General features: G+C 39.5%; 1 protein-coding gene across 24 annotated transcripts in view; it reads right to left on the reverse strand.

Moving 5' to 3' along the window:
* Window positions 1-308: 308 nt before the first annotated feature.
* The window catches only part of CSGALNACT1 (chondroitin sulfate N-acetylgalactosaminyltransferase 1), a 46,668-nt gene continuing 34,437 nt past the window's right edge, over window positions 309-12,539 (reverse strand). For 19 of the 24 annotated variants that reach the window (XM_046941087.1, XM_046941084.1, XM_040699848.2 and 16 more), the window contains 6 exons: window positions 8,259-8,475; window positions 6,817-6,918; window positions 5,951-6,129; window positions 5,444-5,538; window positions 2,930-3,011; window positions 1,175-2,561 (listed from right to left, as the gene is read on the reverse strand). In XM_046941087.1, the coding sequence (XP_046797043.1) occupies window positions 2,278-2,561; window positions 2,930-3,011; window positions 5,444-5,538; window positions 5,951-6,129; window positions 6,817-6,918; window positions 8,259-8,475 (959 nt within the window). In that variant the 3' untranslated portion in view covers window positions 1,175-2,277. Of the gene's footprint in view, window positions 690-1,174; window positions 2,562-2,929; window positions 3,012-5,443; window positions 5,539-5,950; window positions 6,130-6,816; window positions 6,919-8,258; window positions 8,476-12,539 lie in introns of those variants that run through there. The other 5 variants (XM_046941094.1, XM_046941095.1, XM_015276651.4 and 2 more) reach the window with 2 other exon arrangements.

Genomic DNA, 12,539 nt, shown 5'->3' on the forward strand with positions numbered 1-12,539 from the left:
CTATGGGAAAAGACATGCAAGAAAAATCACAAGAGATCTCAAAATAACACAGCTTGTGCAACTTTGACAGGGGCTTGATGATGTGCTATACCCAAAGCAGTGAAGTGTTGAACTTACAGATGCCCAGACCTCAGAATTAGAAACTAACATAGGTTTCAACAGACTTCTGAAGATCATCCAGCCATGCTCAACAAGTAGGACATGCCAACCTCAGAGTAACATTAAGCTGCTCAGGGCTTAGGTTATACCTAATGGAAGATGATGGAAAATATCACAGGAAATAGAAAAGGCCAAGTTCAAGGCAGGCTGCAATTATGACATTTCTATAATATGCATCACCCATTTTCAAATCCAGGTTAAATGGGACTGAAGGAAAAGCCTTCACTTTGGAACAGCAGTAATCACAGCCCATAGATGCATTCAACATGCCTGGCTCCTCCCAGTACAATAATATTTGTCAGATTTCTCCATCAAAACAGATTAACTTATAAACAATTTATCATGCATGCTGGAAAGAAAAACATTCTTCGGAAGATCTACTTGAATTATTGCTGACGGCATGGTAAGTGATGCATTAAGGGCTCTTTTCTAAGCACAGAGTTCTTTCCAGCGGATCCTTCTGTATTTTTGCACTGTTTTGGGACATGTTTGGTGTTCCACGTGGAAAGTTCAATGAAGGTCACTTGCATCTAACAAAAGGCAAATATGAAAACATACATCAAAGGAAGAAGTACTAACAGTAGTAGCATGTTCACTGCAGATTCTGCATGCAGTGCTTTCTACAGAGGTTCTCAAGCGCTCTTCCTATCACTCAGCAAAAGGACAAATGGCATTTTATTCACTGATAATTGCTATCTTTCATACTTATTACCCCTAGCTTTTACAACCCAAAAACCACATTAGAACCTAGTCTCAGACTGCCTTGAATTAATCTGAAGCTATAAAACAAAGAGACCACTGAGGGAAACAGCATTTGGGTAAATAAATGGGATTGACAAACCCACGCATTTTTGGTTGGCTATTAAAACATTAAAATGATAAACAGCAGTCAGCATTAAAATGCTCTACAACAGCAATAACTCACTTTGAACAGTTTTAGACCACTAAAAAAGAATCTATTAAGATGGCTAATTTTATGAATGCACTTACAATTACTATAAGAGAATTTCCAGGGTTTGGTAATTCATCAAAAATTTTTATTTTGTTAATTACAAAAAGCTGCTATGCCCTGGGCGAGGTTCTAGATTTGGTTTAGAAGGAATACTTTGGTATAAAGTCAGAAAATTGTCATTAATTTTTGTAACTGGCATTCAGAATTTGAAGTTTCCTGTTAAATTCAAGTTGAAATACGTTTCCTCTTCTCCAGCAGAAAGCTTCCTCCTTCCAGCACACAGATTCTATAGCAAAATCACTTCATTTACCTGAACCAAGTTCCCATCCAGGAAAAACAGATCTGCAGAGCACTTTCCAAGTGTTGGAAGGTTGTACTGTTTCCTAGTAAGGCTAGAATTTGAAAACTAAAAGTACTGACAACATAATTCCCAGGCAAAACCAAATCCATTAAAAAAAAAAAAAGAATATTGAGATACAGTATTCTAGAACAGAAATACACCATCTGATTCACGTGATACAGACACAGCCGACTGCTTTTGGTTTACTGTCCACAAAATGGAATCAACACTAACCTCACATGTTCTGGAAAAATCACAGTTGACTGGCAGGGCTTTCTCTTTCTGAATTTTAGAAAGCACTGAGATGCCTCTTTCACTGAATCAACTGGTGAATAATCCTGTAAGTACACTGCAGCCGTCCCCCCACCCAAGTCCCAGAAAGGAAAAAAGATTTTTGGTCACTCCAGCTTAGCCACTGTTAACAACCAGATTTCCTTTTCAGAGCAGGAACTCTATATTTTTTCAACGCAGCCCATTTTAGATACACAGAAGGTAGCCCGTTATTATTGATCCACCGAAGGGTCAATCTTTTAAACAACTGCATGCATCTTACAAACATTCCAATGGAAGAGCATATCCTTTGTTACTGTATCACACTGGTATTTATGAAATGTTCGTTGTCTCCATTACCTTTAATCTCATCAAGTGTTCAAGTCTCCCCTGGAAGCAAGTGCTGGACAGGCTAATGGAGAATTTAAAAGCCCTATTAAGAAAAATCAGAAGAAGTGAGGACAAGCACTTTCCCTCATCTGCTTTCGCTGCCAGCCTGTTGAAATCTCCATTCTCTTTCAGTCTTAACCCATCTTTTGTTAGCAAATTTCTGGCTTCAGGTCTTCTTACTGCTCAGTTTCTGTCTGTGGAGGTGAGTTTCAATCTCTTGTCTGAAAACAAGCATCCCTAGCTGGCCGTGAGAAGCCTCGTTCATGGCTTTGGATTGCATGCACATTTTGTACTGCTCTGGGGTCAGCTCGTCCAGACATTGTTTTTCATGCCAGAGATGGAAGAGACCCCTGACAGGTGTTCTGATCACGATGAGATTGCTGTGAAGGTATTTGCGGTACAGATGTACATCTTCACCACCCCAGCCTTTAATGTCCAGATCAAAGCCACCTGACACAAAGAAAATCCAGAATAACTCTAGAAATACGTATCTTCCATTACCAAATTTGATGCTATTAATTGCACTATAGCTATTTTCTAGCTCGTCAGCCCTCGAAAACAGCCATGCTTTCTGACAACAAAGCGTCCAAAATTCCTCAACTTCAAATATTTCACCACCAGCCAAAATTGCTTTATTTGTTCTAATCAGTGCTTGGATTCTGGTAACCTCTGTGGCACTTGGGAATACTCTGAACACCTAGCCAGATCACTGCTGCAAAGCAGAGGCATAGACGCACACTGGCCAGGGAAAGGAAAGTTGATTACAATTTTCTAAGTTTCAGTAAAACAGCCAACATATTTGAGTGTATTTTTCTTACCTATGTTGATAAAATCAGATCTGTACTGGCAAGTCATTCCAAAACCAAAGTCTCTCCAAAATCCAGTTTCTTTTTTAATAATCTGCATGAGAGGAAAGGCACATTTATATGGTAGTAGAAATGCTTACAGCATGAGCAGCAGAGCAACAAGTTCCCAAATGCAATCAGAAATAGGAACAACTGCCCATTTACTCTACACCATGTAAATCTGTAGCTGATCTACCAACATGTGTAGATATTCATAGCATGCTTCTGCCCAGAAAAATTGCCATGTCATTAGCTATCACGGAAATCCCCTGACAGAGAAGGATCAGGTTTTGCTCCCCGCCTGCTGTTGTAGACTAAATGGAGAAATATCCCACCACAATCTGGAGTTTGCTTCTTCAGAGGTACATCAACATCCAAAATCATTTTTGGTGGGATACGAATCACATGTAAGAAACACACTGGTAAGACAGAAAAGCCAGACTCTGCAATAGAGCTGACAGGTGGCATCTGGATTGTGGACCACAAGAGCTCTGGAAGAAAACAGATGTTCTCACCTGATTGTACAAACGACAGCTTCTTGATTAACTTAGTTATGACCAAATTTTAAAAAGTGGTAAGGATAATTTTCATCACATAACTATTTTAGCTATCAGCTCCATATATTCAGAATCCAGAAATGCTCAGAGGTAAATATATATCCCATAAAAGTCTTTGTCATAACAGATACGCTGCCCACGCTACTGAAATGGACTATGAAAATACAGTATATTATAGATAGAAAATCAGAGCAATTATAGACCATGGCTATCATTTTCAAAGCAAATATACAAACATAGATCACCAAGGTCATAATTCATGAGTGAGTGACTTAAACTCCAACAGTTTCAACAGACTGGGACAGGTATTTAAATCCTCTAAGGAAAGTCAGCAGTAATTCACCCTCTTCAAGGGGTGCTTATAAATCTACCCTTAAGCAGCTATTTTTGAAAATGTTGGCTTCCTTTGCAACAAACTTGCAGGAGATGAGGTAGGATTTCCATTTCTGGATTTATCAATCCCAACAGCATTTCCTTAACCAAAAATTCCTCTTCCAAAATAGTCTCTCCTGGTTTCTCCTTCATGCCTTCCCCCTTTTGTTCATAACCCTTGTCATTTTAGTGGCTTTTTTATTTTACTGCTCCTGTTGCTCTCTCTATCTAGTTTCTTCTCTCCCCAAAAAAAACCAAGCCACTAAAGAAACCAACTAAAAGAAAATAAGATTTTATCTTTCAGGCTTGCACTGTAACAAGAAATCTCCATAGTTATGCCCTCAAAGCAAGCTACTCATATGCATTAGCATTATTACTTCCCATCAGTGCAAATAGCTTCTGCACCAATCAATTTATTTCAAGGATTTCAGAAATCTTTCTTTCTCAGCAGCCCCAGTACCGGGATAGAGCTAACTGTCTTGTTTTAATGGCAGAGATCTGGCCTCATGCCCAGGAACTAATGTGGGCTGAAAATATAAAAATCTACATAAAAATGAGATTGGCAGTACTTTTGGAAATCAAGAAGCTTTTCTGAAATAAGCATCACATTTTATGATTCAAGTATTAGCTATAAATATTTGCACAGTCCTGACAAAGCAGTTCGTGGAATTTATGAGAGTTTGTGAGCTCTATTTCCTTTCCAAGCACAGTGTTTACAAGCCTGAGGATCTGTGTCATACTCTCATCAGAGAGAAAAGCTAAAGCAAATTCTATAGCTTTGCCACAACATGTTTCCTCTGAGACAAAAGCAGTAAAAAGGATGGTCCAGACACTTCAATAACATTAAAATTAAATTGTAAGTGTGACAGCTTAAAAAAAAAAAAAATTCTTTTCATAGATGCTGTGAATGAGGAAGTATTTTTTAATCCCTAGGTTCTACACTGCCATGATCTTTCAACTACTCGTTCCCTACATCAGTAGTCTAAAGCGTGCTTTATTTTAGAAAGGAAAAAAAGGTAGTCTGGCTTTTTCAGCTGTGACTGTTGCTGGGCTCCCAGCAACCCCAAACTCTTAACTACAGCAAGAGAGACCAGCCTGGGACAGGACCGGCCCTGGCAGATGCAGCACCTGCCACAAGACGAGCAGCTGTGGCAAGCACCAACTTCTCAAGATGGAAGGAAAGGAAGCAGTGCAAAGAGGAGATGAGAGCAACATCAGGGACTTTAACCCCAAGACACCATGCCATGGACGAGTTGTTTGCCAATTAGAAAAATCCCTTCTGACAGAGCAGCAGATAAAATTGTAATTCCCAGTTTCCAGGTATAAAGTAACAAACAAGGGCTAAAATGAATGGTACCAATATATTTTTGGGGGTGAAATAACTGCAGAATTCACAGTGAGATGACTGCTATGTTTAATTTTGTCTGCATAGCACTCTTGCCTTTTGAATGTCACTGTGCAAAAGGAATAGGAAAATACTTCCTAAGGGCACATGCACTGTTTCAAATTGAGAGCTCTGTACATATGAAAGCAGGCATTCAGAAAAATATATACTTACCAGCTGCTGTTCTAAAGATGGGATGGAATCTTGATGGCCATAAATTATACTGGGATTATATTGGCTGAAGAGTACAGGATAAAAAACTTTCTTTCCTGGAAATGACAATGGGTTAATTATTTGTTTTTTAAACTGTATAAAACATTTCTCACACCTACAAGATGCAATCCAGACTAGACCAAAACCATACAGTCACATAAGTTTTCAACTCAGCCTATATTCTTTGCATGGGAATGCAAATGTGAGGATATAATCAACAAAAAGGTTCAGCTCCAGAAAGTAGAGGTGCTGAAGGCAAGGAATTCAATTACAGTAGGCGTGGGCGTGTTGTAACCTTTCAAAAGCCAACCAGCAATGGTATTTTCATACGTCTTAATTAGTTCCCTAAGTTTTAAGAATGATTTACAGCAGCTTCATCAGCAATTCAAATACAAGAATACTGTAGTGAAGTGTTACACAGTGGCTACAGATGTGCTGGAAGGCTACACACTTCATGAGTAGCAGTACCTGGCTGTGTGTTCAATCTACAGGAGTTCAGGAATTCAGCTGTGAAGTATATGTCCACATCGCAAAAAAAAAGAACAACATTACTTCCTTTCCAAACTCGAGCACCAATGTCTAATCCTTTGCCCCTGGAAAACTCTTCATTCAGTTGGATGAAAGTGAAGTTCTTGAAATTGGTTGCTCTAGGGTAGGAAAATATTCATCAGCATATGCTCACTTCCAGATCTTAGTGCAAGAGGGGATGGGAATCCAATATGAGACAACTAACACAGAAATCTATCATACTAGGGTTCTGAGAGCACTTCAGGGGAACAGATGATCTCTTAAAGTCTCGAGGAGATTTCCACTACGTGTACTTTCAGAGCTTGACCTGCATATGACTATGCTAGCATTCCTGTCAGAGACATTCCTTGGGCAGACCTTACAAAAACACCAGTGAAGCTTAGCAGGACAAGAATATCTTCAACAGGCAACTATGAAATACTTGTGGCCATATTACCTACGGTATCTATATAAGTAAGGGTCTTCTTCCAGCATGGAGATTATAACAAAGCTGATCAAGACAAGATTTTTTGGCTAGATGGTCACAAGCATCTAGATCCTGTATGCTCTACTAGATTGTCTGTACCTGCCTCTGGAAGTCAGCCTTCAGACTTAACAGTTAAAAAGTCACCTTCAAAAATTGGGGATTTTTGAATATCAGAATGTTGTCATGTTGTCAGAATAACAACATTTACAGCTGATACAAACAAAGAATGTTTTTTTCTCCAATGCAGCTAAGGACTTTTTCTTTTTTTTTAAATCTAGTCTCCAATTCCTGATACAATCACTGTGTGCACTGTTCATACATCAGATATTCAGATACTTACTTGGAGGTATTTTCAAGTATAGATTTGACCTCATTCACTTGTTCTTTTCCAAAGTAAACTACTGTGAGGTGAATTCTCCCATCCTGCTGAATGCCCATTTCCCTAGAGAACAGAGACAGATTTATGACTTGTTCCAGAAGTTAGCCTGTTTCAGTAACCAGCACTTGCTGGGGAAGACAGCGTAGGGTGGACCTTGGAAGGCATTCCTCAGGGCATAATTCACCAGCAGAGATCTCTACACTGACCAAGGGGCTCACTGCCTCTGCTAGAAGGGACTGCAGACTAACTAACTTTTAGGCAGGTTGGATAACAACTCTCTAAACAGTGTTTGCTATTTTAATAGAGCATTGTTTAAAACCCTCATCTAGACCCAAGAAGAATGATCCAGCAGGCATTAACTGTGCCACTTATAAGAACATGATAAGAGGGATTTTAAACAGGCTATACAATCTCTACTTCTTACCCTTGATTTTTATTTATTTATTTTTTATATAATGGATACTTCCAAGTTCAGATCTTTGGCATTTTGCTAAGGAACATTTCCTAAAGCCAAGTATCACCTGGAGACGAAGCCAAAAGCCTAAAGGTATAAGTAATTTGACCTAACGTTACACATGCCATATTTGTACAAAGTTTAATCAGCAAGACTTTTTCTCTCATCAGTAGAGAGATCAGCATGACCAGAGGGTGATTTCTCCCATCCTAAAACAAACATCTCTCAGATGGTTAATTTAGACAAGGAGCCTATTTATAGATGGCTGTAATTAGCAAAATAAATCCCATTGCAGGAGTCAGTATCTGTTGCTAAGACAGCCTTTTCTGGGCAATTATTTAAAGCTACATTTCAGTTACATTTTCCCTCCAAAGACCACATCTACGCTGAAAATGAAAAGGACTTCAAAGCTAACAACCCCTAACTATCCTGAAGTTTGAATATATTTCCTTTCTGACTTTTATTGCCTTAATATTTTCCCAAATAAAGCCTGGTAAATTGTCTGGAAGCACTAACTCTCTATTTTCCCTAAAGATGTTCCTCTGCAACTGACAGCATGACATTCTTATACTGCTACACAGCAATGTATGCCCAACAGAACAGACTGAGATGCACAAGCCAGGTACTACAAACTCCTCAGGAACCTGCTTCAGCAGGGGGGTTGGACTGGATGATCTTCAGAGGTTCCTTCCAACCCTATGATCCTGTGATACGTGAAAATCAGAAATCCTGATTACTGAAATACAGTTGCTTTTGCTGCTAAATACAATGCATTAAGAATCAAATGCCTTTCACTCTCTTTACCCTGAAAAACGATTTCTTAATCACACAGTAAAATGCTATATAAATGTAGCATAACTTATACTGAGGGAGGTCTCAACAATTCCTGAAGTTGCATCTAGCACAGCAAGTAACATATAGGAGAGGCAGCACTGGTATGGAGACTTACCTGAAATTCTGCATGAACTGACGAAACTTGCTGGCTCTCTTGGCCAATGGCACAATGACATTAATAAGTGTGTCAGCCATATTGACATTTTCATTTTTCACTTTCATTACTGGACCAAATGGCCGAAATAGAACAACCTTCTTGAACTGATGCTTTGTGTCCCCTTTAAAAGTCAGCTCATACAACGTGCCTTTGTCTTTTTCTGTGCGGTAGATCCCTGCGTGAAGACAAGAGATAGAAGATTTAGGACTAAAACTCATCTCTAGGACAGGGAAAAAGGATGCAGTCTTGACGAGCTACATCTGAGATGAAAAAGCAGAGGCATGAAATATTTGCTATTAAACCATTACGTGATTCAGTATCATTTGGAGGAGGCAGCAGACAACAGGTTGGGCTGTAGGAGTTATTTGGTATTCTAACAGGTGCACACCTACACTTGGCTGAGTTACAGCCCCCTGAAGGTCACCATTTGCTCTCACACAGTATAATCCTGCAGACACACTGTCTTTTTTTTTTTTTTCCCAGACCGACCCAATTGTACACCATGCACCATCTACCCCAGAACACAGCATGCATGGTAATGGTGATGCAGAAATAGTGTGGAAGCAACCTGCCTCAGTACTAACAGTGATTAGGGCATCCCCCAGAAAAGCCATTTCCTAATCAGTGCATTCAGTTCTTACTTTACTGGAGGTGCTCTGAAAAGCCTTGTAATAAAACCAGAAAACCAGATGCCATCAGCTTCACCTGTGGTAAGGGCAAAACTCCCATTCCTTAATTCTCCAAAGACTTTTCTTTCCTTGTGGCAATAATGTCCACTCCTGGGCTATGGTCTGCAAGGATGACACTGTGGCATTTGACACAGAGTAGAAGCAGGACAAATCCCTCAGACTGTGTTGGAGAGCTTCAAAGGATATTTAATTCATATAAAGTAGCCAAGGATTATTACCTTGAACAGACTGCAATATGTCCATTCCTGCCACAGGCCAACCCCTCTGCACCAGTGAGCAGCCCCAGTGTGGCTGCGTGAGGAAACACCACCACAAACCTGGCTTAGGCATTGCATTAAAGCAGTAGCTGTTGAGTGAAGGCCACATACACATTTCTTGACAGGATTTCTATACTTGGTAGATAGTATTCTTGGATGTATCTATTTAATACATGGAATGAACTTTTAATATCTTCCACAAGTGAAACTGGTCCCATGCTGAAGGCAGGCATGAAATGTAAAAGAAACAGTCACATTCAATTGAAACACTCTTCTGATATCTTAACCGTGACACAGATGGCCCACAGGCCGTAGATATTATCCATTCAAAATGACAATTTTGGCCCTGCAGTGCATACTCAAAGCATTTTCTTAGCCCTATCCACTACATTTAAGAAGTGCTAGCACTCTTAAGCCCACTGTAAATATTTCATCTACTTCACTGGAAGAGGAGTTTAAGGAGTTTAATTCCACTGTTCTCCATTCCCTTTCAGAGATTTGACAGTCAAGAAAAACATGTCTGGAAGAAAACTCCTCAGGTTGACTTTGTTCTTTTTTTCTTCTTTACCTGGCTATGAACAACAGTTTGACATTCTGTATTGAAAGATTCTTTGAATGGCCAAGAGACATAAGCTCTTCATTTTGTGTTGTAGGTCTTACATTGCTACGGTTGGAACATCCAAAAGATTCATAAGAAGCAATTTTATCTGGCAAGAGTTCTGTGGACTGTCTTATCTTCTCTGCCATTGCCTAAGTGTTTTTTTCTTAAATGTGTGCTTCAGCTGCTCAATACTATATGCAGAAAACGTACTGACCTGTTATTTCCTTTGTGTTTTATTTTTATTATCAAGTTATTGAACAAATGCTCCATTCCTCCAGCATCACACAGGACTCCAATGACACAAAACACACATCTTTATTTTTCTGCCAATCTTTTAGAACTGTGCTCTTGATTCTCCCTAGAGAATCAATTCTATCAGCCTGCCAAAGGTACAAGCCATAAACTACCATTACTTGAACCTGCACTGGAGATCATATCAATGGTGATCTAATTGTTCTTATATTTCCTCTTTCTGATGGTCAGAAAATGGAAATCTGGGCCTCTGAATTCTTCTTATTCACTATTGCATAAAGCTTGCTGATAATCTGAGTGTATTGTTGCTCTTTTGACTTAGTGAACCAACACTTTTCATACTAACAAAGATATAATTAACCAGTGTAATAACACCTACCAGGTGACATCTATAACTTCTCTACATCCTCTCAAACTGCAGACAAGAAACAACGTGCTCATAAATACCACTTCCCTAGAGGTAGATACCGTGTTTGTCAAACTGGGGAAGCTTCGTCAAATAAACAAGAGGCTCCTTAAAGGAGAGTGCACATAGTGTCCCAAGGGTCCCTACCCAATGCTATGCACGCATCAACAGAAGCTTCTTCTAGCATCACAGTTCTGTTCAAGTCTTCTCGCACAGCTGAAGACAAGCAGCCCAGGCAAAGGCAAAGTTCTCTTGTGCAAGGTGGTAATCTAGAAATTCATAATTCTAACATTTTACCTTTAAGGGAACCACATGCAAGCTTAACACAGGTAATTAAACATAGTTTAAATGTGCATTGAGTATAACCATCTGGGCTTTGTTTGAGTGTTTGGTTTTGTTTTTTTTTTAAACAGGAAAACTTTTTGCCAGTTTAGGTGCTTATGTAGCATTTTTAGAAAAAGGGAGCAACATGATTTACCCAAGGTCAGGAAGCAAGCCTTGGAAATGAGCCTGAATGTCTTGAGTCATGGTGGGGACTCACACAGCAGAACATCCTGCCTTTCACATTTTGTTTTTTTTCCCACCCCATTAGGACATTCTATTTGACTTAAAGATGCAAACGGTCTCAATTTTAAGAGATGAGCTAAAGGATGGGGGGAAAAAAGTCTTAGAAAAACAAACCAGAAAAACCTTTCCCAAGAAGGCTGTTCCTGAAAATATGGTACCCTGGAAAAGCCACATATTCACTATGGGTAAAGGAAGGCCAATTAACCACCTATGTCTTCCATCACAGCAGCTGTCTCAGAATCTGCACTGCTCCTTACGGAGGTAGGAAGGAAAGCCAAAGCCTTGAAAACCCTATACAAATAGGAAAGAGAACAGCTGCTGTGGATCAGCAGAGAGATTATCACTAACACGAAGCAAAAAGGAAAAATGAGCAGAAAAAAACAACCTAGACTGTAGGACTGACTAAAGAGTAATAAGTGTTCAGTATTTGGGACAGCAATTCCTATGGCACTCTGAAGAAATGGAACTATCTGATCTCTATTAGGGCAGGCAAACAAGCTTCGCAGAGCTACGTGATCTGTGAGAACAAGAAAACAGTCATGCAACTTGATTAAAATGTTGTTCAGTAGATGTCAGTTTTAGCCTCAGTTCCACTGAGATGATAGACTTCAGGTTTTCCATTGTCAACCAAAACACTCCCTGGATGCAACACTGATGGTAGGTGTTTCTCCCAGTAAGTTTCCAGGGTAAAAATGCATTGAATAGCGTATCACTGGTACCTGATAATTTGAGAAAGTAGAGCCACTCGTTTTCATTTGTCTCATCTTATTTAAAACTCCAAATATTAGATAGCCACATATTTCAGGTAGAAAAATTTATGGTACAACGTATTTGACAGTATCATAACAGCATTTTTGGATAAAAACAGATCTTTCAGAAGTGCTCCCATTGGTAACACTGCTCAAGCTTTTGAAAGTCTTCAAGTTATTACCTCCTCTTTGGGAAAAAATGATGAACTTCCAAACCCGTTCAGCTGTACTGCAATCTACGGGAATTAATGATCAAACCTGCGACTCTGCCCATGAAACAATTGGCTTCCAGTTGGAAACATAACAGTTCCTTGCCTGCTTATCATACACAGATTTCTGATCTTTTCCATGTGATTTCTTAGTAATTCCTCGAGGAAGAAATCCAGTGAATTTAGAATAGAAAGTGGAAGGAACAAGGGGACCAAGGGCAAGATTACAGTAGCTGAATGGCCCAAGTGTCTCTCTGTAAACAGAGAAGAGAGAACAGCAGCCAGATGGATACATTTCAGGCTCCAAGGGAAGGTGTGCTTCTGTTAGTTCCGAGCAAGAAAAAAAATGGAAAATTCCACGTGTCAGCTATTACTCTTGGAAAGAGAACTGTCTGAGAAGCGTATCTAAATTTCACATTAACAGCAAATATCCTTAGAAGAAATTTAGCTCAGATGTAAGGTAGTAGGGTCACAGTCTAATTTCTGTGCACAAGTGCTTCTGTTTATAA

This window comes from Gallus gallus, chromosome 4 (genome assembly GCF_016699485.2).
Source record: "Gallus gallus isolate bGalGal1 chromosome 4, bGalGal1.mat.broiler.GRCg7b, whole genome shotgun sequence".
Lineage (NCBI taxonomy): Eukaryota > Metazoa > Chordata > Aves > Galliformes > Phasianidae > Gallus > Gallus gallus.